This window comes from Microcebus murinus, chromosome 17 (genome assembly GCF_040939455.1).
Source record: "Microcebus murinus isolate Inina chromosome 17, M.murinus_Inina_mat1.0, whole genome shotgun sequence".
Classification (NCBI taxonomy): Eukaryota; Metazoa; Chordata; class Mammalia; order Primates; family Cheirogaleidae; genus Microcebus; species Microcebus murinus.
The window spans coordinates 44,655,492-44,682,703 of record NC_134120.1 but is presented as its reverse complement, the minus strand read 5'-3'; the positions used below and the strand labels follow the sequence as shown (position 1 = coordinate 44,682,703).

The following is a 27,212-nucleotide window of genomic DNA, read 5'->3' as shown; positions in this document are numbered from 1 at the left end:
ATCGCACTCCAGCCTGGGTGACTGAGTGAGATCCTGTTTCTACAAAAAATAGAAAAATTAGCCAGGGCATGGTGGCTCACACCTATTGCCCCAGATACTTGAGAGGCTGGTGGCTCATGTCTGTAATCCCAGCACTCTGGGAGACGAGGGAGGCTGTTTGAGCTTGGGAGTTTGGGACCAGCCTGAGCAACAGTGAGACCCTGTCCAAAAATAGAAAATAATTAACCAGGCACAGTGGTGCACATCTGTAGTCCCATCTACTTGGGAGCCTGAGGCAGAAGGATCACTTGAGCATGGGAGTTAGAGGTTGCAGTGAGCTATGATGATGCCACTGTACTCTAGCCAGGGCAACAGAGCGAGACTCTGTCTCAAAACAAAAAAAAAAAAAAGAAGAAGAAGAAAGAAAGAAAGAAAGCAGAAGTCATTGTCTTAGCCTCCTTGACCCCCATTGAGATGCCTGCATTGCATTCAACCCTACCCTCACCTGGTACTACCAACACTAGCACCAAAACCCCAAAACCAAATCTCAAAAATAAGAGAAGTGAGGATCAGAGTTGGAATAAGTCACTTTAAAGAAATAAAAAAGAGTTTCTGAGGCTTGAAATTAGATGAAAAGTATTAATACATTTAAAGAATGTGTCAATGGAAGTCCAGATAACCCTCTTTATCAATTGCCTGTCAGGTTTTCCAGGTTGCAGCCTCACCCTTTCCCAACCTACCCTTCACACAGCTATCAGAATGATCTTTCTAGTAAGCAAATTTGACTCCTTATTTTTTAAACTCTGAAGTCCTTAGCATTAAAAAACGCTTGGACCTGGCCCTTCTCTGCATTCTCCAACCCAATCTTTCACTTTGTCCCTCTTGAACCCTAGGTCTGGCCATGCCAAACCATTGCCCTTTTCTGACACACCCTAGAGACAGCTCTCTGTGTGTGGAAGTCCCCACTCCACCTCATAGTCCATCTCACTGATGCCTGGTCATGTTGCAAGGCTGAACTCAAGCGTCATCTACTCTAAGGAACCTTTCCTGAGCATCTGGATGGAGCTAACCTCTCCCTCCTTTACATCCACTGGGCCGTGCACAGGCTTCTGTCATAATATCTTTTTTTTTTTTTTTTTTTTTTTTTTTGAGACAGAGTCTCACTTTGTTGTCCAGGCTAGAGTGAGTGCCGTGGCGTCAGCCTGGCTCACAGCAACCTCAAACTCCTGGGCTCAGCGATCCTACTGCCTCAGCCTCCCGAGTAGCTGGGACTACAGGCATGCGCCACCATGCCCGGCTAATTTTTTGTATATATATTTTTAGTTGGTCAATTAATTTCTTTCTATTTTTGGTAGAGACGGGGTCTCGCTCAGGCTGGTTTCGAACTCCTGACCTTGAGCGATCCGCCCGCCTCGGCCTCCCAAAGTGCTAGGATTACAGGCGTGAGCCACCGCGCCCGGCCTGTCATAATATCTTAAACACTTAATTGTACCTGTGTTTGGGACCTCAAAGTACATGAGGGCAGGCACATATTTTTATTCACATTTGTCACTCCATTGTTAGGGACTTAAGCAAACACTCAATAGAAATTTGTTGAATAGATGATTTAAAAGAATATCCAGATTCTTAGTTTTGTTTTCAACTTCCTGGCCTTTTCTGATATGCCCTCATTGGTACATTTTTGTCATACATTGCGTCTCTGCCTCTCTTTCTAGCCTGCTCTTTTCCTTTTAATCTTTTCTTTAGAAATCCTTGCCTAATTTAATAGGAGTTTTCAATAACTTTTCCTGGTTGATCCTCTCTCTTATTTTTTTCTTATCCAGAATTGAGAAGTCCGTTTCATTTCTGGTTACCCCAATTTTTCCTCAACTATTTATACTCCAGTTATTATCCTTTGAACACTAACAGAGAACACAATTTGCACACACATTTACATATATGAACATTGCCAAGCAGAGGTCTATATGCTATCATATAGCTATAGATTGCCTTATTTCAGTGAGAGTGTTTGGAGGATTCAGAACATGTTTTGATCTGGAAGGACAGTAGCTTGCAAGGATTGTGTGCCAATCATTAATCATTAGGATCAGTATCCCAGGGCTTTTATGTACAGACAGTTAGAGATCCTGACTCAAAACTGAGAGTTAGGGAAAACAGTTATTCAGTAAGTATTTCTAGAATGCCTTAATAGTGAACATATAGACAGTATAGAGCCAGTCCCTAAACCCAGACTGCCTGGGTTGACCACTTATTAGCTTTGCCACCAATTAACTGTATGACCTCAAGTAAGTTACTTTACCTCTCTGTGCCTCGGTTTCATTATCAGTAAAACTGAGACAATGACAGAATGTACCCCTCAGGGTTATTTTGAGGACTAAAGAGTTAAAGTATTTTGCACAGTGCATGGATATATTATAGTAAGTCAAATGTAGTGCTCAGTTACTTTCATTCGGTCACTTTATGAGAATCTCTCTACAAAATAAGGAATCAAAACTCTTGTTATAAAAACTGTTATTACTGAGTCCTGGACTCAATGTTACATAACACATTTCACAAATTTCCGCATTCCACGCCACACCTCTTAACAACAACTGAACTCGACCGTCTTCTTCACTCCCTTTCCCTTCTCTAAATCTGCCATTTCCGTCTCCCAAACCATCGCGGTTTAGAATTACACCAGGAAATAATGAATGAAAACAGAGAGCCTGGCCAGTTTATTTATAGTCCACGCAGTCTAATTCTAGTTTAACTAGATGCAGCGACTATCTCGGGCTGCCAGGGAGGAAGCCAGGGGAAGGCAGTTTTTGGGACAGGGAAGAGCCTGGGCCAGAGGAAGCCACACCCAGCCCCTGCAGGAACGGCCAACTGCGACCACAACCGCCGCCTGCGGGACTTTACACCCTGGGCCTGGCTAGCAGGGACCGGAAGTGGCCCCCGAGATGTGGGCGGGGAAAGGTTCCTTAAGGAGGAGCCAGAGGCGGGCGACCAATCGGAAATGACTGTGCTTGCGGTAAGGGCGGAAGAGGAGAGGTCTAGTTCCGGACGCGGCCGCCGCCGCCATCTGTCACCTCCGCTCCGGCACCAGCCGCCGGTCATACCGGCCTGGTCTGTCTCCCCGGCGGAGCCTCCTGCCCGTCCTGCCACCTCTCTGCTCTGTTCTTATCGCTGTCTTCTTCCCCCAATGGATCTGGTCGGAGTGGCATCGCCTGAGCCCGGGCCGGCAGCGGCCTGGGGACCCAGCAAGGTGAGTGGCAGTCAGGGCTGGAGTACCTGCCTTGGCTACCTGTGCTGGTTCTCTCGGAAGGCTGGGGAGGGAGACTTCGTGGGCGACCCTGGAAGTTCTGGGACGGGTCGCCGGCGACCTCGGCAATGAGGGGCTGACCGAGGGGCTGCCAGGGTGGGCGTAGAGGGAGTAGAAAAGGCTTCGGAAGGCGGCTGCGGCTCCCAAAGGCCACCCTGGCTGGTTAGGTCTTTCTCTATTTTTTCTCCTTACTTTCTGAATCTCCTTGGCATATATTTGAGCTGGACTGGCTTACAGACGCTGACATTTGAGGGGGAACAAGCACGGTCTTGTTTTTCATGGGCCAGGTGAGTCAGCTGAACAATCAGAAAGCCAGACAGAAAGTTGGTTTAGGAAACTAGTTCTTTAATTTGGCAAGTACGGTTACCCCAGTTCAGTAATGTTGTTTTGGAAGTGGTAAAAGATAAAACCCAGGAGCACCGTTCCTCCCTCGACGCTAATACCCAAGTGTACACTACATACTGTAAAACGGTTATAAGTTTTCATGATTTGCCTGGACTTTAACGTTTAAACTTTTTTCTAGAATGGCAAACTGAAAACGTTTATTTCATATTTGGTTTCTCCAGGCTGCTCCTTTTCATGATACCTTCATTAGAAGGATGAAAAGACTTTTCTGCCACTTTATTGAAAGTTTGCTTGAGAGTACAGTGCTACCATTGGGATTTCTGTTCCACAAATTAAGGTTGTGAAGGAATCTAGCTTTTTTTTGCTTCATAATTGTTCTTTACATGCTAACACAGAGTATTTGCTCCATTTGAAGTGTTGCCTGTTAATCTTATTAGATCTCAGGCTTGGTTTTAACAAGAAAAAAAAAGGGTGAATAATCACCTATGAAGTAAAGGAAAATTAATTTTATAAAAGTTCTCATACAGCTGTCAGAATAATCTGAGATATTTCATTGGCCAACGCAGTTACATCTACATGTTACTTTGTGCATTTTTTGTTAAGGCCTTGTTTACAGGGTCAAGATCAGTAGACATAAAAGGACAAAATCAGTAGATAGCAACTGATAAATATTTACATGTTTAAGTCCTCCAGTTAAGTATCAACAACAGCTGGTAAAAACATCAAACGAGGCAAACTCTGCTCAGAATACATCCTCACCTCAGAACAAATTTCACTTATAAAACTAATAGGCTGGGCATGGTTGCTCACACCTGTAATCCCAGTACTTTAGGGGGCTGAAGTGGGAGGATGGCTTGAGGCCAGGAGTTCAGGACCAGCCTGGGCACCATAGCAAAACCCCATCTCTACAATAAATAAAAATAATTTTTAAAAAATACTAATTGAACAATGAAATATTTTATATCAGTCATATTCTTATTTAAGTGTACATCAATACTATAAAATTCTGTTTTCATCATTTAACATAAAGATGCTTCTGGAGTTTATTGATGCTCAATTGGGAGAACAGTGTTTGACAGGCAAAATAATTAGAAAGAGGCTGAAAGTATTATCACTTAATCCTTTCTTTCTTTAACCTTGTGGAAGACCAAAGTGATTACAGAAACCTACATGAAGGATGTGGAGATTTGAGGAGGGTCTTGAAAAATAAAAAGATTGTGAATACTTTTTAGTCAAGATGTCTTTTTACTCTTAAAAATCATTGAGGATCCCAAAGAACTTTTGTTTACATTGGTTATATCCATTTATATTTATATCAAATTAAAACTGAGAAATTGAACATTTTTCAGTCATTTAAAAGTCATATGTTGGCAAAAATAACATTTTCATATTTAAAGAAAACTACTTTCCAAAACAAAAATCAGTGAAGAGAATAATATTGTTTTACATTTTTGTGAATCTCTTTAATGTCTGACTTAATAGAAGATAGCTGGATTCTTATATCTCCTTTTTTCTTTCATAAGTTTTGGTTGAAGTATATGAAGAAAATTCATCCTCATAGATATGTAGATTATAGGAGGTATAATTGAAGGTAGGTAATAAGAGCACAGCAGCAATACTAAGAACAAACTGAGTCAATCTCTAAAAATGTACATTTATATCCTAAATCTACCTTAGAAAATTTTAGAAAATAAGAATACCCAACACATATCCCATTAGCTGTCAGAGAGATGCTGTCATTATATCTGATGTAGACTCTGGAAAACTCTACCCTTTTGGGAGAATGAGAGTAAAAAAGACAGAAATGTCTTATGATGATGATGAAAATTTTGAACTCACAGACTCCCTGAAGGGGTCTTGGGGATCCCTGTTACAGGGTACCAGGGTGCCAGTTACAAAATGCCAAACTCCTGATGGACAATGAATTTCAAATGATATTCCAGGAAGGGAGGATTGGCAAACTGTGTAGGCAAAAGTAAGGAAGTGTGTAGTTCTGTTGGAAAGCTGTTAAAAAAAATGTATTAGTGGTACTTTTCCAAACTGTCATGGTCATCTAAAACAAGGAAAGTCTGAGAAACTCACAGCCAAGAAGAACCTAAGGAGACATGACAACTAAATGTAATGTGGTGTCCTGGATGGGATCCTGGAACAGAAAAAGGACATTAGGGGGAAACTAAGGAAGTATAAATACAGTATGGACTTTAGTTAATAATGTATCAATATTGGTTTATTAATTGTGATAAATGTATAATACTAAGTCAAAATGTTAATAATAGGGGAAATTGGGTGTGTGGTATTTGGGAACTCTATACTATCTTTGCAACTTTTCCTATAAATACGAAACTACCCTAAAACGTTTTTTAAAAAATGGATTAATGTTGTGTAGACTCATATCACTTTTTCCAGAAACTCATGTCTTGAGATGTAAAATTACTCACTTCAATATTCTGCCTAGATTATATATTCTAGTGTGAGTTATGGTTCTCTTGACTCGCTTCAGCTAGAGGACATAAATTTTGTTATTATGCGCCTGTTTCATGTTTGGTGCTTTTGATTTTACTTGATTCTTTCCCCATAGTTTTCTTCAATAAAAAATGGGACAGGCAGCAAAGGGTGCATCTTTAGGATCTGGAAAGAAAGGGGGATGATTTCCCTCCAATCTGCAGCCAGCCCAGTATGGGAGAATGTGGTAGTCATGAAGAACCCCAGGGAACAGAGTTCGGTGGTGGTAGTTTCACACAGGAGGGGAAAACAAAGTGATCTCAGGGTTATTTAGCAACAGGAAAGAATGAGTAAGGAAGCTGGTTATAGGCTTGATGGATGTCCTTTGAAATAGAATAACTAACTGGAAAGGACTGTGTGGGGTTTCCCATCAGATTATGATGCTCTGGAGAGTTTATGTTGATGAATGGAATAGTGGGAAATGACTTTGAATAGCTAGGAGAGAGCAAGATTATGGAAGGCTTTTTTTCCCTACCTCCTTAGATTTTGTTTTGTTTTTATTTTAACATTTAACAAAATTTCTCGATTAACAAATAGCGTTTGGTTTACTGGAGAGTCACAAGATGATGACAGAGGATTCCCTTACACACACCTTGTGGTACCTGTTCGTAGCAGGAGTGTCCAGTAAATTTTCTAAGCCCCCTAGTGTTGGTGAACCACTTGTGCCTGTAGGGAAGGTACAAGGGGTTCTGCCCCAGCCCAGAAACTGTTCCTCACACAGCCTGGAAACATGGAGGGCTTTTGACTGCTGGTTTGAAGACTTTGGATTTGATTTCAAAGTATTGGAGTTGGCAACCTTTTTGGTTGCCAATCTTTACTTATTTACCTCTCCCAAGGAAATTTCCTCAGTGTGAAGTGGCCCAGCTGAGCTGGCTAGTATTATACAGGACAGTACAGTATCTAGAGTCTAAGGTTGGTAGCAGTGGCAATTAGGGTGTCTTAGTGCTATTTGTGGTCTCTGCATATTTCATGTTTCCCTTCCTGAGCCATTGTGTAAAGGAGTAGGCAAATCTGCCTTAAAATAAAAATTACTGCCTGTCATTTTTGCTTCTTCTGGGAAATTGTCAGCTAATACTTTATTTAATACCTTAGCAGGATTAATTGACATATGGCAAAAGACTAGAAGCCTCAGAAGTGGGTAGGCAAAAGGGCAGACTTCAAGATGGAGGAAAGGATGTTAGAAGAATAGGGATGTAGGAAGACATCAGGCCTCTGCAGCCGAGGGACAACCTGGCAGTTCCATTCATTATCTCCAGTATTTCCTTTTGACACATATTCAGTAAATACTTGAATCCCTCTTTATGTCTGAAGCTCTGTGCTGGGCTCTGAGGATGAGAAGCCCTTACCCTTCAGTGGGCTCCTACTCTATTGTGGCTGACACCTTAACCCTAACACAGTGGTAGGTCCTGTATTGATAGTGTCCAAATTGTGGGATGAGAACATAAAGAAGAGGATCCATCTGATGACATTGAACTTTATAGAGGAGGTAACAATTAATTGGTGTGAATAGAGAAGGAAGAAAAACCATTGAGAGAAAAGAATTTGTGAGAACATGGGGTGTTGAGAGCGTGCTATATTTGGCATGTAATTAGTATTACTGTGTTTCCCTGAAAATAAGACCTACCCACAAAATAAGTGCTAGCAGGATTTCTAAGCATTTGCACAATATAAGCCCTACCCTGAAAATAAGACCTAGTGATGGGTGTGGTTACACAGCATATCTGCACAACCCATGCATTTTGTCATGGAGCTGTAAAGATGAGCAGCCCTTCTCATCTGCCCCATTGTGACAGCTACTATTCCAGAGGTGACCGGAAAGGTACAGGCAGCCCCACAAACAAGGTCGACTCCCCCTGTCAGGTTCCAGTCATCCTGTGCATGCTGCAAGCTGAGGCTTTGAGGGGAAAGTCTAGTGAAGTGAGGAGCAGACCGCCCTGCTTTAGGTATTGTGTGTCCCCAGAGGGAAGAAGGAAAACTGTGGCTGCCATTTTACTATGATGATGTTCCAGAAGAAGATGACTTAACTATATTTGAATAAATGTAGATTGTCGTGCTGTACTTAAAAAAAATAACACAACCCCTGAAAATAAGCCCTAGGGTGTCTTCTTGAGGAAAACTAAATATAAGACACTGTCTTATTTTCAGGGAAACACGGTACTAAAGTGTAGGATAGATGAAGGTTGAGACTGGAAGGATAAATTAGGGTAAGTTGTGAAGGGCATTCGTTGCTGAAGAATTTGGATTTTATATAGCAGACAGTGGGAGAGTTTGCTTCTTACATTCCTGAGTGAGGTGATTAGGGAGTCAAAATGCTAACAGTGCAGCCTCCAGCCCTACTACCTTTCTTCAAATGTCACCAGTTCCAGCTATAGTGTTATCTTGGGTTAAAAAAACTTGTGTCTCAGTTTTTAAATCTATAAAATGGGGATGATTTTCCAACTACACAGTTGTTGTGTGATTTAAATAGTCTGTGTAAGTTATGTATACTTACCAAGTGACTTAAATATAGTGAATATATTCAAATGTCTGTTAGGTGGCTATTAGTCATTGCCTAAATGGATTGAGAATTCTGAGTCAGAGAATACAGCCTTTGGAACCTGGACTTGGACTTTGAAATTGATCAGATGAAGCATTTCTAGGCTAAAAGGCATTCTGTCTTCTACCTAGAGGATACAGAAGAAAGTGAGCAGAGTCATGTGGCCAAAAGATTAGCTAAATTCTCCAGATTATAGAGCTTCAAGAATTCAGACCTTAAAATCCTCACCATGAGAGTGCTCAATTGCTGATAAGCTCAGAGTGAATGAAAGTCACTGTAGACCTTCATGAAGCCTCCCCATTCTCTCCAGGCCTAGCCTTATATAAAGCTGGAACAATTCTGCAGTAGGCTAATGTAGGTATGTGCTAGGGGCCAGGTGCATCTCCTCAAACTCAGGATGAGACTAGATAAAACTTGATTCTGATTCATTCAGGCATGAATGTACAATTATCACTCTTAGGTGTTCCACCCAGACAGCCAGAGCTAAGTAAATTCTTGAACGTCAATGCTGTGGAACCTGAACAAAGGTCACTTGCCCAGTTGTCTCTAAGAGTCATACCAACAGGCCCTTAGACCACCAGGCCATTAGACCAGCTGGAGAGCCTATACTGGCTAAACTTGATTAAATAATTTTGTGGCTAAAACAGGTATCATCGTATGCTATACCCTAAATTAGACACTCAATAGTAGTTAGGAATGAGTTTGGACTTTATGCTAAAGGCAGGGAAACAATAAGAGATTTATTTTGGTTCACTTTCCTTTAAAACTGAACCAATCAGATCTACATTTAGAGAAACCATTGTGTTGTGTGGAGAATGAAAACAAGCAAGACTGGGAGCAGGAAGATTAGTTAGGATGCTCTAATAGGATCCCAGTGATCAGATACCTTGGTGTAGAATCACAGAAAAGATATAGAGAGAGCTGGGCAAGTTCAAGAGATGCTTACACATCTTAATATTGATCTTCACTAGACTATAAAATGTAGCCAATTGCTGCTGCTAAGTAAGGCTTAGCAGCCTTACTGTGGCTTGCCCTATCAAAGTTATGAATTGTGAAATAAACCTACTATTTCAAGAAGGCTGAAACAGTGATGCGATTGAGAAAGGCCAACTGAATCTCACAGAGCATTACTTTGCTGTATTTGTATTTTTTTACCCTGAGTCAAGGGTAAATGTATTGAGTTTGTTTCTTAGCTTCTAAAGTTCAGAAATAAAATTTTTATTGTTCTTGGTTTTGTTTTAGCGTATCCTAAGATACCTTGAGAGGGACTGACATTGTATACTTAAAAGAAGGTTTAATGCTTAAATTAGAATGAGGCTTAACTTCTCAGTTGGCTCTGAATTGTGCTAGTTGGTATAGTCTACTCCTATAAGAAAATCTACTTGGGAAGCCAAATTATAAGCAGAAAAGGTAGCTTGGTGAGCAAGGAATTGGAACAGGAAGAGTTATATGAACTCATTGTCTGTTATAGTAGCCTGGTGCTTCCTCTCAACTGTAAGGACATACCTACTAAGTAGCCTAGAAAGTGCTTTTGGCTGTTTTAGTTTACATTTATCCTGGACTATATTTGGCCTGGGAGGTATTTTTACTTTTGAGATGATTTCTGCAAATAGCTAATCATTCATTTTGGGTTTTTAACTATATAGTTTATTTCTCGAAAGATAACCTTATTTACAAGTTAGAAAGTACTTTATTTCATTGTTATGAATTGAGCTGTTCTTTTTTTTTTTTTTTTTTTTATGTATCTATGTAGTGTCCATGGGCTACTCCTCAAAATACAATATCTTGTTCTTTGGCTGATGTAATGAGTGAACAGCTGGCCAAAGAATTGCAGTTAGAAGAAGAAGCTGCCACTTTTCCTGAAGTTGTGTAAGTAAAATTCACAAAGTTTCTATTTTATCTAGCACCTTATTATAGCAGAGTTTTGGGATTTGATGAGTGATTGTCATGACAGCTGAGTAAGAAATACATTTAGAAAAGTATTGCAGTAGAGGCCGGGCTCAGTGGCTCACGCCTATAATCCCAGCCCTTTGGGAGGCTGAGGCGGGAGGATAGCTTGAGGCCAGGAGTTCATGACCAGCCTAGGCAACATAGTTAGCCCGCGTCTCTCCAAAATTAAAAAATTAGCTGGACATGGTGGCGCATGCCTGTACAGGAGGCTGAGATAGAAGGATTGGTTGAGCCCAGGAGTTCAAGGCTACAGTGAGCTATGATCATGCCACAGCACTCAAGCCTGGTCAACAGAGTGAGATCCTGTCTCTAAAAAAGAAAAACAGTACAGTAGAAAGAGCACCATACCAGGAGTCTACTGATATTTGAATTTTGGTCTTAAGTCTGTGATTGGTTTTCATTATCTTGGACAAACCACTATTTCTCTGGGTTTTGGTGATTTCATATTAATGCAGCAGTTGAACTAGATGAGGTACAGTTTTGATTAAGTGTTTGTAGTTTATCTTTTCATAAATATTCATCTCTCCTATGATTAGAACACAGAACAAATGAATTATGGGTCTCAGTTTGAATTTTATTACAGACCCTTGAGCTTTTTCCTCCCAGCTCTCTTGTCCTAGTTGGTGCTCTCACAGGTACATGCCATTAGTCCTGAGCCTAGTTGGGCAGGAGAAGATGAATGGTTTCATTGAGTTCTTTCCCATAGTTCAGTAGAGTTTTAACACTGAAAAGACACATCCTTCTCTCATACTTGGTAGCCTCTGTTTACACAAGTGCATTGTATTAGTTTATGTTGCCTTATTTTGAATAGTGTTACTGAAGGACCATTTATTACTGGAGAAAACATTGACACTTCCAGTGACCTAATGCTGGCTCAGATGCTACAGATGGAATTTGACAGAGAATATGATGCACAGCTTAGGCGTGAAGAAAAAAAATTCAATGGAGATAGCAAAGGTACTATAACCTTATTGTGACAACTCCATTGAGTGGTAGAAAATGCTTATAATGTACACCTAAATAAATTTTCAACTGCTTTTGCCTTTTAAGTTTCCATTTCCTTTGAAAATTATCGAAAAGTGCATCCTTATGAAGACAGCGATAGCTCTGAAGATGAGGTTGACTGGCAGGATACTCGAGATGATCCCTACCGACCAGGTATTAATGCATTCATTTTCTGAGAGGGTAGAATAGGGGTACATAAAGACTCATTTTTCCAATGAACCCTTTCCGATTTTTTATTTTCCTTTGAATCTCGTTTGGTAATTTACTCTTAGATTCAAATGTCTTTTCAGATAATGTTGAATGCAGCAATTTAGTCTTTGCTATTTTTATGTACTTGGCTTGTCTTAATCACCTTTAGCAAAACCAGTTCCCACTCCCAAAAAGGGTTTTATTGGAAAAGGAAAAGACATCACCACCAAACATGATGAAGTAGTATGTGGGAGAAAGAATACAGCAAGAATGGAAAATGTAAGTTACAGAAAGTATCTATCTCTGAATTGAGAGTTTTGTTTGCATAAGTTTTAAAAACATGGGGATTCTAAATAAATATAGTATCTTAAATTTCCAAAAACAATCTTTCTTCCTTTCTAAAGATGTTTTAGAAAACAATATAGTAATACCATGAAAATTCAGCCAGTAATGAGAAAATAAATTACCTCAGAATAAAATTCTAGAGCAATGTTGAAAAAACTAATTTCATTTACATTGATTCTATTTATTTTTATTTTTTGTTTTTCTTTTTTTTCAGCAGCTATGTTTTAATACATTGATTCTAAAATTAAGAAATAGTTCTTATGAAAGTAACATTCATTCTTCAGCATATTATTTTCTATAAAATAGCATCCCTATCCAAGAAACAGATAACAGTGTGGTGACTGGGGGAATAGGAATGGGACAGAGAAATACTTTTTACTATATACCCTTTCATGCTTTTTGAGTTTTTTGTCATACTCCTGAACTGTTCCTGCAAAATGAGAAATAAAATATGATTTTAAAATATAGCATTCTAACTCTTTCATAAATATTGTGGTTAATATAAAACATTTAGACTTTAGAACACAAATCTTGTTAAGTAAACATATTATTAAATTATATCATTTCTAGAAGTATTCCAGGTCTGACTCTAGAACACTGCTGTCCAATAGAACTTTCTGTGATAATGGAAATGCTCTATATCTGTGCTGTCCAGTATGGTAGCCATATCTGCTATTGGGCACTTGAAATTTGGGTGGTGCAGTTGAGGAACTGAATTTTAAAATTAATTTTAATTAAATATACACATGTGGCTAGTGGCCAATTGGCCTGTGCCTAATTGGCCTACAGCCTAATTGGGCTGCGCAGCTCTAGAACATAATTGTCATGGTATGAGCATAGTTTGATATACTAACCTACTCCACAAAAATAATTAATTATGAAATTTAATTTCTTTGGTAAGGCTTGGTACAGCCTTCGCAATATAGTATTATGTCCTTTGGCTGATGTAAAAGCAAGGTACAAAGCATGTGTACCTTGCATAGTTGAAAGACCTTAGTTTTATATGTGATTAGCTATTTTCTATGCATAGAATAAATGCCTTCCTTTGGGTCACAATTTCTTATGTAGCAGTGCGCCTCTTTCTGTCATTTTTCTCTGTAGTACCTATGGATTCTGATTTTGTAGCATGATCACCTGTTGAGTAAGAAACCTGTTCCAAGTGAAGACTAATCTTGTTGTTGATTGTTTTTTACTGTCACTATTTAAAAGTTTTTCATGCTAATTCTTTTTTTTGGCAGTTTGCTCCTGGGTTTCAGGTAGGAGATGGAATTGGAATGGATTTAAAACTATCAAACCATGTTTTCAATGCTTTAAAACAACATGCCTACTCAGAAGAACGTCGAAGTGCCCGCCTCCATGAGAAAAAGGAACATTCTACTGCAGTAAGGATTCCTATTTTTTTTTCTTCTGTAATGGAAAGATTCATATTAGAAAACTTTGTTGGGGGAAAAAACAAAACTTCATGTTTGATATTTTTTCATGAGACTGGCTTTTCAAATAAAAAATGTAAATAAGGCCAGGCGCTGTGGCTTACACCTGTAATCCTAGCACTCTGGGAGGCAGAGGCGGGTGGATCGCTCAAGGTCAGGAGTTCGAAACCAGCCTGAGCAAGAGCAAGACCCTGTCTCTACTAAAAATAGAAAGAAATTAATTGGCCAACCAAAAACATAGAAAAAATTAGCCATGCATGGTGGTAGATGCCTGTAGTCCCAGCTACTTGGGAGGCTGAGGTGGAAGGATTGCTTGAGCCCAGGAGTTTGAGGTTCTGTGAGCTAGGCTGAAGCCACAGCACTCTAGCCTGGGCAACAGAGTGAGACTCTGTCTCAAAAAAAAAAAAAATGTAAATCCAAATGGCTTTGCTATTAGACTTTTCAGATTTAATGTATTGATTATTAATCACTTATTCAAACCTAACATTTTAGTGATCATAGTTAATTGGACTATATCATGTACATTGCAGCTGAAATGTTTCCAGATTTTTAAAAAATTGTTTCCTAATACATTATTGACATTTATAACTTATTAGTCTGTAATGTATTTTATGTTAATGAAGAGCATGTCTAATATCTTGAGAATAAACTAATTTATTAAACATTTAGAAAAACTAGTGATAACACTAGAAGAACTATATAAACTTTGGAGATAAAATTAGATTTTGACTAAGCTAATGTCTGACTCATAAATTAATTGACAATAATTTTATGTGTTTAAGGGGTGACTTTTAATAGTTCTTTGAGATTTTCACTTTCAAAGACATCAGAGTTATATTTATAGGTATGAATTTTATCTTGACAGCACTCTTTTAAGAGCCTGTTATATATACATCTAGGTAAATTAAATAATAAAGGTTAAAAAAGTAAGTATTTGTTTCAAAGCTGGGTGAGGTGGCTCAAGCCTGCAGTCCCAGCTTTTGGGAGGCTGAGGCAGGAGGATCACTTGAGGCCAGCCTGTGTAACAAAGTGAGACCCTGTCTTTTTTAAAAAAGTAAATGTTTTAAATGTTAAGTATTAGAAATGGTCTAGAAAACGTTTTAGGATTAACAGTTATTTTCACTTACAGTGCTTTATCTTTTGCAGGAAAAAGCAGTTGATCCTAAGACACGTTTACTTATGTATAAAATGGTCAACTCTGGAATGTTGGAGACAATTACTGGCTGTATTAGTACAGGAAAGGAATCTGTTGTCTTTCATGCATATGGAGGGAGGTAAATGAGCACAATATGATACCATCCTTTCTTCCCAAAGATAATGCTGCCTGCAACAGAGTAATTTTGAGTGTTACTGTGGCAAGTCTAACCTAGAAAAACTGTGTGATCTGGAGCAAGTTACTAAATCTCATCTCATATGATTTTTGTGGGGATAAATGAGATCACATTTGATAATACCTGGTATCTATTAATCTTAATAAATGTTTATTTTTTCCTTTAAGCTTTCTTTCTCTCTTTTCAAATCCCACCTAAGGGTTCCCTGAAACCAGACAAATATTATTTGAAAACAGCACAAATTATTTTAAAATGAGAGATTACTCATGGTGGTAAATTAAAACTTTACAGAAAGAATTAAAATAAACAGTAGCTTTCATATTACCTACTCTTACCTCATAGATCTTTTCTCCAGAGGTAACCACTATTACGGTCTTTAGTTTTCTAGAAATTTTTTTACACATATATCCTTTATTTTATATTCTACATTTAGTGATTATATTCTACATTTAGGATCTTAGTTTTTTTCAGTTAATATATTATTATCATATTGATATTCTATAGTATTAGCTTTTGCCACCCCAGTTTTTAAAACAGTACATTCCATTGTGTGGACTATCCTTATGCTTTTGCAAATATCCTTAAGCTAAATTCCTAACAATGAAATTACTGGGGCAAAGACTAGTATGCATATTTTCCCTCCTTTTGTTAAATAGTGGAAGGCCTCATTGAATGAGGAGTGTCTGATTTTGCTTACTGTTTGGGCCCTGGAGCTAGCTATTGTAGCAAGCATGTTTCCTAATTTATTTTTTATTTTTATTTATTTTTTTGAGACAGAGTCTCAGTCTGTTGCCTGGGCTAGAGTGCCATGGCGTCAGCCTAGCTCACAGCAATCTCAAACTCCTGGGCTCAAGCAATCCAGCTGCCTCAGCCTCCCGAGTAGCTGGGACTACAGGCATGCGCCACCATGCCCAGCTAATTTTTTCTATATATTTTTAGTTAGCCAATTAATTTCTTTCTATTTTTAGTAGAGACAGGGTCTCGCTTTTGCTCAGGCTGGTTTTGAACTCCTGACCTTGAGCGATCCACCCGCCTCAGCCTCCCAAGTGCTAGGATTACAGGCATGAGCCACCGTGCCCAGCCTCTTGATTTATTTATAAAAAATTTATTTTAAAATTTAAAAAATGTGTTCTTATATGTTGTATCAAAGGCCAAAATCTTGAATTTGCTTTTATCATTTAATAGGAGGGCAAATGTCATTTTCCCTATGAGCTAGTCAAATCTGCATGTTGTGTATATTCTGCATGTCAGTAGATATTGCCAAATTGCCCCATGATATGGTTAACCAATTTATACTGCCACTGGCAGCATAAACCTCTTTTCCTCGTCTTCACCAATGCTTAGTATTATCAAACTTGACATTTTTTGACAGTGTTAAAGATGAAAGGTAACATCTTGATATTTTGGTGTGCATTTATTTAATTATGATTAGGTAATGTTGTACATTCTTTTCAAGTGCTTTGGTAGCCATTTGTATTTCTTTTTTTTTTTTTTTTTTTTTACCAGAAATGTCTGTTGTAAATTTGTATTTCTTATCAACTGTCTTGTTTGTCCTTTTTCCATTTTGTATTATACTTAATGATATTCTGTTATAATGAATGATCTTTCTTTCTGGTGGAATTGGTATTGTAATCTGTACTTTAGCAATTCTAAGTTAGCAAAACTAGAGAGCTTTCGGTTTTCTACAACTGAAAGTAAATGCTTTTAAAAGTTTCTTAGTTTTGTGTGTTACATAACAAATTGCCACAAACTTAGCAGCTTAAAGCAACACTCATTTATTGTCTGATAGTTTCTGTTGACCAGAAGTCTGAGCACAGCTTATCTGGGTTCTCTCTCACATATGGCTGCCATCTAGGTGTTGGTCAGGCTGTGTGTTCTTTTCTGGAGCTTGGCATCCTCTTCCCTTGGCACCATTCAGTTCCTTACAGCTATAGGACTGAGGTCCCACTTTCTGTTGGCTGTCAGTTAGGGACTGCTCTCAACTCCTCCAGGCCCTACAGTTCCTTGCCATGGGGCCTTCTCACAGACCCTTTCATGTGGCAGCTCATTGCTTCAAAGCCAGTGAGAGAATCTCTCACTCCTGTCTGATAAGACTGAGTCTTTTTTTTCCTATACTCCCCCACTTTCCCAAGACTCGGTCTTAGTGAAATGTAATCACGGGAGTGACTAGACTGTCACCTTTGCCACATAACATAACCTAATGCAGGGAGTGGCTATCCCAACCATGCTTAAGGGGAGGGGGACATACACCAAAAGCTGGCATCTTGGAGGCCATCTTAGAATCTGCCTCCCAGAAAGCTCTTTTGGTTTCTATTACTGTCAAGTTGGCCAACCAATTAAGAGTTACTCAAATAGTAACTTGTACTAGATTTTTCAGGGAAAAATATAAGGCATGTTTTCTACTCCAAAAAGAGCTATGCCGTAGCCAATAGGAGATCATTTCAGCAAGAATCATATGATCAATAAGATAATTCCATAATAGAGTAAACAGTTGAGTAAATAAGACCGTGTAGGGGATGGGAATAGAGAGAAGAACAAGATCGTTGCCAGACACACTCAGGGAAAGCATCATGATCTAACTTCTTAGATCTCAACTTGGATTTCAAAAATAGGTTTAAAAAATTCCAGTGTTGAGTGCAAAAGACCGGTTGCAGAATAAATATAGTATGACAATAGATGATATCTATTTAAAATTTTAAAGGCATTATAGAAAATAATGTATATGAATATTTATAGATGCTTATGCATATGTATACTTATATATCTATCTTTGAAAAAGGACTAATAATAAAGCATTCATGATAGTGACTGCCTCTGGTGAGTTGGGATGGGAAATGAAACTACCTGGGTGATAATGAAAGGGAACTGCAGCTTTATCTATAATGTGTAATTCTTTAAGAAAAATGCTAAGAATGGGAGTGTTGGAAGTTTAGGCACTGAGAAGATTGGAAGGTATGTGTTTGGAGGTGATAGAAAGTAAAGCTGTATAAAGCAAACTGAAATTGGTAAGGAGGACCTTAAAAGCAAGGCAGAAGCTAAGAATGTCATTTGCTGAGAAACAGGATGTTTTTCAGCAGGAGAATGACAAGGTGAATTTTATAAATTGGACTCTGTGCTAGAGACCTTCCAAGTAAGAAATCTCTTCTATGCTATTTTTTTTTTTTTTTTTTTTTTTTGAGACAGAGTCTTACTCTGTTGCCCAGGTTAGAGTGCCATGGCATCTAGTTCACAGCATCCTCAAACTCCTGGCTTAAGTGATCCTCCTGCCTCAGCCTCCCGAGTAGATGGGACTACAGGCATTCGCCACCATGCCCGGCTAATTTTTGCTACATATTTTTAGTTGTCCAGCTAATTTCTTTTCTTTTTTTTTTTTAGTAGAGATGGGGTCTTGCTCTTGCTCTGTCTGATCTTAAACTCCTAAGCGCAGGTGATCCTCCCACCTCAGCCTCCCAGCGTGCTAGGATTATAGGCATGAGCCATCGCACCCAGCCTATGGTTTTTTTGTTAGGGCATCACCTACTATATGGTTAAACTATTCCAATGACAGGGAGCTTATCATCTTAAAATCTAGCCTATTCTGTCATAATGTCTTTAAATTACTGGAAATTTCTTCCCTGTATAGTCTCTAATCTGTCTCGCTGAAAATTGAGTCTTCCATTCACCCAGTATTTGAGCACCTACCATGTGCCAGATACCCTTTTAGATACTGGAGATATAGTAATGAATGGTGCAAGGAAGGTCCCTGCTCTAATATAATGTACTTCTCCCTCCCCTCAACCCACCTCCAAGACAATAATAAATAAAAAGGGTTGAGCATGATAACTGACACCTATAATCCTAGCAGTTTGGGAGGTCAAAGCAAGAGGATTGCTTGAGTCCAGGGGTTTGAGGTTGCTGTGAGCTAGGCTGATGCCACAGCATTCCAGCCTCAGCAACAGAGCAAAACTCAATCAATCAATCAATCAAATAAAAATAACAAATAAAATCAGGTATGTGCTATGTAAATAGTTAGGGTGGTGTCATAGTGACTGGTTAACTAGTTTTGATTTGTAGGACAGGGAAGGCTTCTCTGGTGAAGTGGCATTTGAATGACACATCTAAGATATGTCAAAGATCAGGTGGAAGGACATTCTGGACTAGAGAACAACTAGTGCCAATGCCTTTGGACAGGTACAAGGTTAGTGTCTTTGAGGGAGTGTAAGCAGCCAGACCGCCTGGAGCAGAGTATGTGAAGGGGAGAGAGGAGGCTGGAAAAGTAAGCAGGGGGTTAGATCAGGTAGGGCTTTGTAAGCCAGGGTGAGGAGTCTGCTCTTTATTTAACTGTAGTGGGAACCCAAGGTTGGAGTTGATTTTTATTTTCAAAAGATTACTCAGACTGCTGTGTGGAAAATGAATTATAGGAGGACAAGAGAAAAAGCAGTAAGATCAGTTAAAAAGGTATCATGGTAGTGTAAATGAGAGATGGTGGAGATTTGGACTAAGGAGGTGATCGTGGAAGTGAAGAGTAGGAGAGTGTTGGTGTGTATTTTGAAGGTAGAATGAATAGCACATGCCGTTGGATTGGCTGTGGGGTGTGAGAGGATGGGTTCTGGGCTAGAGCAGCTGGTGGTGGTGCCATTTACCAAAGTGAGAGCCTGAGGAAGGGTAGGGTTAGGGCACGGTTATCAAGAGTTTCGTTTTGAGCTTGTTAAATGTGAGACACCTGCTAGATATCCAGATGATGTCAAGTGGGAATTGGATAAATGGGCCTGGAGTTCTAGGGAAAGTCAGGACCAGGATAGAAACGTGGGAGCTATTTATATACAGATAGTATTTAGAGCTGTGGGGCTAAAGGAAATTGCTCAGGAAGAGATTGGGATTGTCACAGAACCAGTCGGAGAGAATAAATGGAGGAGGAGGAGTCAGCAGGGAGAATATGGTACAGAAAGAGGTTGGCAGTTGGATTCAGATTCTATCCTCTAGATACATAGTTCCTTCCCTTTCCAGATTAATATCCTTTCAGCTATTTAAAGGTAAATATTGTCTCTCAATTCCATTCACCCCCTTTTCATTCCCACTGCCACCACTATGATTCAAGCCTTTTAATATCTCACTACTGGGGGACTATTGCAGTAGCATCCTGAGTAGGCCCCATACCTCTAGCCTCTCCCTGCACCCTTCCCTCCTGACCTTACCTCAATTGATCCTCATGAAGTGTGTCTTTGAGAATACCATGCCCAGAAGCCCTTGAGATTTCCCACCACCTGGGAATTTGTCCAGGCTCTTCACACATGTGCCTCTGTCCTGTCCCTTTGGCTCCAAGTTCTGTCATTCCCTCTGTCCAGCCAAGTTTTAAGTGTAGTATGTGTTGTTCCTCCGATATGTCCTACAGTTTCCTACCTCTGCTTTTGTTAATACTGTTCAAATCCTACCTGTTGTCCTGGTTCTGTTTCAGATGCTACCTGTGCCATGAAGCCTTGCCTGACCTTTCTAGTCAAAAGGGTCCTGTCCTACTCATGTACTGCTTTTATCCTCCCTTGCCTCTCCTCGCAGACTAACAGGGCAGCGACCCTTTTACTCACATTTATATCTGCTAGGAGTAAAAGAGTTATTTTTTAAAAAGCTGTTTTATTTGTTGCTTTTATTGAATTTTGCTCCAGCAAAATCCAGTCTACCATCCCAGGTAGACTGTAGCCTGTTTTAAAGTATATGTCTTCATTGTATCTCAAGCTTGATTTCGTAGTCATTAAGTGAAGAACATTATATTACAGATTATAGAAAACTGGTTGACAATTTATTTGAAAGTATGTTTTATTAAAAAAATCAACCCAAAACCTAAGGTTTTATTAAGATCCAAAACTTAAAGGCTTAAAAAAAAAAACCAAAACGAGACTTGACACTCTTAGAAAAGGTAGATCTAACTTAGTGTTATAAAATCTTTATTTTGAAATTGTCTTACTCCTGAGCTGGCAACTTGTACTGACTAAATTTTTTTTCTTCCACTTAGCATGGAGGATGAAAAAGAAGATAGTAAGGTTATACCTACAGAATGTGCCATCAAGGTATTTAAAACAACCCTTAATGAGTTTAAGAATCGTGACAAATATATTAAAGATGATTTCAGGTTTAAAGATCGCTTCAGTAAACTAAATCCACGTAAGATCATCCGCATGTGGGCAGAAAAAGAAATGCACAATCTCACAAGGTAAAGAAAATCATTGTGCTAGAAATAATCTTGGGTAAATACCTTTTTGTATTGGGAAAAAAAATCTATGCTTTATTTTAAATTCATTTATAGAAATAATGACAGGCCATGTATATAACCTGAATTCATACTTTTATGATGAAAAACCCATTTCCTTTTTTCTTTCCTCAGCGAAGTTTGAGGGAAACTAAGGCATTTTATGCCTAAGACATGCTATCTTTTAAATTGTCTTTCTCAAGAAATAAAACTTCCAGCATCTAATTAGGCTTAGCATAAAATATGATTTCCCTTTTTGTTTCAGAAAATGTTGTTTAGCACATCTAATGTGCTAATTTGTTGGGGATTCTAAATTGCATTTTGCTTTAATTTATTAGACTCATTTCTCAATTCTCTAAGCAGTGTATTTTCTGTCAAAGAATTTGGTTTATCAACCAAGAAATTCAGTAATAACCCTTCCTATTATTAAATCTTCCCATTATCTTAATCTGCCAAAAGCATGATTTTAGTTTGTTCTTTTCTAAAGATGTTTGCTTTCAAAAGTAATTATCCACATATATTAGCTGCAAAATTCTTCTACTTCCAAGTAGAGTAATTTCCTAGGAGGTCTTACTATCCTTTAGTCTCTATTCTATACTACTGACATCTCATTCCTGCCTTTCTTAAAATTCTTCAACAGCTTTCCATAGTCTTTAGTGTAAATTCAAACATCTTTTGTGATATGGAGCTTGCTTGTCTCTGTAGCCTCAACCCACATTTCCTTTCCTCCTAGTCACAGGTCCGTCTGTATTGATTGATTTACATTCCCCAGGTGGATTGTGCTCTTGAGCGCATTTCCTTCTGCTGTCTTAATCTGGCTAATTCCTGTTCCCACCTCTTCTTCTAATAAGTCTTCCTAGGTGCTGTGTGCTCCCGTAGCTCCTAGCCATACCTCTACCAGTGTGGATGTCACGCTGCACTGTGATTGTCTCCTCACTTGTCTGTCATTTCCACCAGTCTGTGGATTCCTTATGGGCAGAGGCTGTGTCTTACTGTCTTTGTATTCCCATATCACCAGGGTAGCACTTAGTACCAGCTTATTTCAGGCCCTGGGTAGATATTTGTTGAATAAATGACATATATTCTCCTTCTGATCTTTGCATTCTTGATCATTTCTTCTGTATAGAATGCAGAAAGCTGGAATTCCTTGTCCAACAGTTGTACTACTCAAGAAACACATTTTAGTTATGTCTTTTATTGGCCATGATCAAGTTCCAGCCCCTAAATTAAAAGAAGTAAAGCTCAGTGGTGAAGAAATGAAAGACGCCTACTATCAAACTCTTCATGTAAGTTGTGCCTTTAAAAGCATTCACATACTGACTTTTAAAAAATGTTTCCTCTAAACTTTAAAAAAAAGTCCTCAAATATTAATAGTACTATTTCAAGGTGTTACAACAAGGACAGACTGACATTTGTGAAGAAATGTTAACATTGAAGAGTTGTCTTTATATCAACATGTGGGTGTCTTGAGTAGTTTTAGAAAACTTCTAGACTTACAGGGCAAGAGAAGGTTTCATTGTTAGCATTAGTGACATAAAGCATGAAGCTGTTTGTTACAAAATTTCATTAAGTAAAATTTGATGTTGCCACATTTAGCAGATACAGTGCCTCATTAGTTTTATGCTTTCTTGAATATTATGGCTCTACAAGTGAAGGAAGGGAAGCAGATTTGCTCTTATTATAAGAAAGTGATGAAAATTGAAAATAATAGGAAGTACAGGTGTTAGAGTTGGAAGGCACATGTTAGGAATCTTGAGGAAACTAGTCATGCTTTGAAACAGCAACTTAAACACTGGAGAAACTTAACATGCATCTTATGCAGTCTCTGCATGAAGCTATCTTGTCATGCAGCAGCTAATACGAATATAGAAATGTTAATCAAATTTTTTAAGATATGGCTAGAGGCTAGACGTGGTGGCTCACACCTGTAATTGTAGCACTCTGGGAGGCTGAGGGAGGAGGATCGCTTGAGCACAGGAGTTCAAGACTAGCCTGAGCAAGAATGAGACCCCATCTCTACTAAAAATAGAAAAAAATAGCCTGCTATGGTAGTGTGTGCCTATAGTCCCAGCTACTTGAGAGGCTGAGATGGGAGGATTGCTTGAGCACAACAGTTCAAGGTTGCTGTGAGTGAGGCTGACGCCACAGCACTTTAGCCTGGGCAATAGAGCGAGACTCTGTCTCAAAAAAAAAAAAAAAAGAAAGAAAGAAAAAAGATATGGCTAGAAAGATGATCTGTCTTTCCATGCCTCCTATGGGAAAACATTGAAAGGAAAATCAAGTCCATTTTTTTCTGGCTTTTTTGGGAGGTGGGGTGGCTGAGAAAGAGATGAAGTAGTGATGCACCTTTCCTATTTAATTCTGTTAAGGCGGGCAAACATATGCATTAATGTTGATTTCTACTATAACGCTAGGGAGTCACCATCAATAATAAATACATAATGCCATTTAATTTATAAGAATATCTCTTTCCCTAGCCAGGTGTGGTGGTGGCACACACCTGGAGTCACAGCTATTTGGGAGGCTTGAGCCCAGGAGTTTTGAGACTGCAGTGAACTATGATTAGGCCACTTCACACTAGCCAGAGTGACAGAACTATACCCTGTATCTAAAAAAATAATAAAAGTAAAAAATATCTCTTTCTTGTTATATATGGCAGGAAGTACTTTTCACTTTAGAATTGTATACACCCCATATTGGTCTCTATGGGACATTTGCCCTTTTATGAAGGGAAGTGGCTTACCTAGGTCCCCTGGTTAGTGACAGTAGACACAGATGCTCTCTTACTGGTGTGGGAGTCCGGGTCTGACCCTTAGCCTCCTGATCTTGCTGTCACAAGGGCAAGGAAGTGGAGTGTCACACACTGATCCCCTCCATGTGTTACTGTTCCCCCACGCTACCTAAACAAACAAACAAAAAAGTCCAGTCCTAGATTGTACAAAGTAAAGAGGAAATAAGTTCTTTAACTTTGTTTTGCTTTTTTTCTAGACAATATTGGTTGATGTCCACATTTTAATTGCATAGGTAAATAGAATTGTTTCTTCATTTTCTAAATGTTTGCCTTCTTTCCATAACAGTTGATGCAGCAGTTATATAATGAATGTACACTTGTCCATGCCGACCTCAGTGAATATAACATGCTATGGCACACTGGAAAGGTGAGGGCTATGTTTTGTTAAAGTTCAGATTCAGTTACTTGATGTCAGTTATTGAATGTGTTATGAATACATCACTGTATTTCTATGTTTAAATAGGTCTGGTTGATTGACGTTAGTCAGTCTGTAGAACCAACCCATCCTCACGGCCTGGAGTTCTTGTTCCGTGACTGTAGGAATGTCTCACAGGTAGGCATGTAAACCAGTATGTCTTTTTGTAGGATGTAACAGGTCTGAATATTTTTTTCACCCCTATGATGTAAGAGGACCATTTTCTTAGGAGCTGAAGGGAGACTAGCTGCTTTCAAGATAAGGCTATAAAGATCAATTTGTCAGATTTCGTTTTCAGCAAGAATTTGATTCCATGTTTCACATTTGAGTAAAATGTTCAAGGAAATAAATGTTTGTTTTGCATATTTACACAGTCAGGTAGACATTTAATGCATGCACAGCACTTAAACAGAAGCTGTTATACAGTAAGCCTGTGTCTTAATTGCCATCATTATTACCTTGAAAAGGAGCGCTGTGTCCTTAGTGGGAACGTGTCTGACCACTATCACTGTGAAGCAGAGTAAAAAGATTAGGGAAGGTAAAACTCAATAAGGAAAGAGCTGGGTTGTATTTGTTTGCCATTTCTAAAGGAAATGAGTTGTTAGCAACAGATTCAGATAGGAATGATCTTTCTAAAGGCTAGAATAATATTATATTGTAAATAACCTCTGAGCCTGCTTGAAAATTTTAATTTGTAGGATTTAGTGAAAATATTGCAACTATACATTCAAGGCAATGCCAAGCAGTTTTATATATACCACTCATTTTTATGGCTGTAGCAGGGTGCGGTGTGATGAACTAAATCCAGAAGGCAGAACAGATGTGTAAGAGGATGAAAAGCAAGTAGAACCTGACCATAGTTAAACTTGAAGTGGGAAAATCAGCAGTTGAAAAATGAGTGAAGGAATTCAGTGATGTCTTACAAGTGTATTGTTCCCTATTTTTAGTTTATAAGAGAACCTCGATAATATCTCTTACTTTCTTACATTTCTTTTACTAGTTTTTCCAGAAAGGGGGAGTTAAGGAAGCCCTTAATGAACGAGACCTCTTCAATGCTGTTTCTGGCTTAAACATCTCAGCAGATAATGAAGCTGACTTTTTAGCTGAGGTGAGTGACACACAGCTGTTTTCACCTTGCTAGTAATGGAGAACTGCATAGAGCACATACCTGAAATCCAGAGCTAATTTTATCATCTCTTCCCCTAAAACAAAATTAATTTGAGGTTTTTCTTTTCTTGAGATGTTTTTGATTCTCTCCAGGCTTAAAACTTAGAGCAAAACATTTTTTCAAGGAGTTCACAGTTTGGTTAAGATTGATAGACAACACATTGCCAGTATAGTCCTATATCCCCTGGTTTCTTGAATGCAAGTTGACTGACAGATACTCTGGGTGATACAAAAAAGATACATGGTCTCTGCCCTTCACTGAACATAGAAAGTTAGAAGTAGCCATCCTTAGACATAGCCAATCGTAATAGCAGATCTACAGAACCATAAAAAATCTCCCTCCAGAGAAGGTCTCTGAAAGTTGAACAAAAACGTGAAACAGCAGTTAATTATTCTTAACATTAATACCAAAGCAGAGAATGATTATTGAGTCTGTTCCAGAACTCCTGGATATGACTTGAGTTTGGTTCAGCTGTGCTAGAACCTAAGGCCAGAGGAGAAGTAACAGAAAGATGGTAAACTCAGCGTCTAGCACAGTATAGTAGGTGTTACTGCTCAGTAAGTAGGTATTACTACTGTTGAATGAATATTGGAATTTTCTTTTTCTTGTTCCCAGAAAGTTTTATAAAGCACACACAGTGAGACACATCTGATTCCAGTTGCTAGCTTGATAAAAACAGTAAAATTGACCCTGGTAATATAATTAAGTCAAAAACATACATGTGTGTTGCCTACACTATAATTCCAATTCAAGGCCGGCATCATTTGGAATATCCTCATACCGTTTCTGTGAAGTAGAATTTTGACAAATGATTAATGTATTGATTAATGTATTTGACAATGTATTAATTTTGCAGATAGAAGCTTTGGAGAAAATGAATGAAGATCACGTTCAGAAGAATGGAAGGAAAGCAGCTTCGTTTTTGAAAGATGATGGAGGCCCGCCGGTACTCTATGATGAATAGCACCAACACCCACTGCTTTCAGTGTTCACACAGCGGTGATTGTCAGCTGCCAACAGCAGATTAAGTTATGGGTGACTTGAAATACCAAAACATGAGGCATATACAATGGTGCTTCTGTGCTTTTCCCCCCCCTTGTAACCCATGTGCCAGACGTGTGGAATTCTTAGCTCAGCATTGAGAGAATAAAATGTCACTACCTCTCATCTTACGAACAGGATAATTCTTTAACAGCTATAGGTTATCTGGCTAAAATAGGCCTAATTTTACATGACTCATGTTACAAAATGTTTTGATGAGAATTTTTAAAACTTAGGTAACATTTCCAAATGTGGGAGGAAAAGACAGATGTGTTTACAAGGGAGGATTTTGTTATAACATATTTGCTTTAATCACCTCCCTGTTTTGTGCTGTGTCTTTCCTCAAATGTTTTATTGGCTTAAAATTAGCCCTTCTTAATTCTTTTTCTAGTGTGTGGCCATGACTCTAAAGGAAAATGTATTCTTTTTAGTGGGTGTTACAAATGGAAATTTGGTTTCAGAATGTCTGATGGAAATAGTCATAAGCAATGTACTTTTTATTGGTACCTTTCATTTTCTTGAAAATGAACTGAATTCTCCTTTTGTCATACTCATTGAAGAAAAGGCATCATAGGTTTCTGAAAGAGTTAAATGTATAAGAACTTCTTAACTATCTGGATTTTTAAATTTAACTTTCAACTTCTCTACAATTAGGTAAAATGAT

The 27,212-nt window shown here is 38.6% G+C and overlaps 1 protein-coding gene across 1 annotated transcript; it reads left to right on the top strand.

The window, feature by feature from the left end:
• Positions 1-2,986: 2,986 nt before the first annotated feature.
• RIOK3 (RIO kinase 3) lies at positions 2,987-26,679 on the top strand. Its single transcript, XM_012746099.2, has 13 exons — positions 2,987-3,223; positions 10,417-10,532; positions 11,425-11,570; positions 11,664-11,771; positions 11,977-12,086; positions 13,391-13,534; positions 14,729-14,856; positions 20,900-21,097; positions 22,260-22,419; positions 24,211-24,291; positions 24,388-24,477; positions 25,340-25,447; positions 26,364-26,679. The coding sequence occupies exons 1-13, from the start codon at positions 3,161-3,163 to the stop codon at positions 26,469-26,471; spliced, it is 1,560 nt and encodes a 519-aa protein (XP_012601553.2). The 5' UTR covers positions 2,987-3,160; the 3' UTR covers positions 26,472-26,679.
• The last annotated feature ends 533 nt before the right edge of the window (positions 26,680-27,212 follow it).

Bases quoted from the DNA above. Each gene is read 5' to 3' on its own strand.
- RIOK3 (XM_012746099.2), top strand. From the start codon at position 3,161: ATGGATCTGGTCGGAGTGGCATCGCCTGAGCCCGGGCCGGCAGCGGCC. The intron at 12,087-13,390 runs GTAAGTTACAGA...TTTTTTTGGCAG, and splicing joins ATACAGCAAGAATGGAAAAT to TTTGCTCCTGGGTTTCAGGT. The intron at 13,535-14,728 runs GTAAGGATTCCT...TATCTTTTGCAG, and splicing joins AAAAGGAACATTCTACTGCA to GAAAAAGCAGTTGATCCTAA.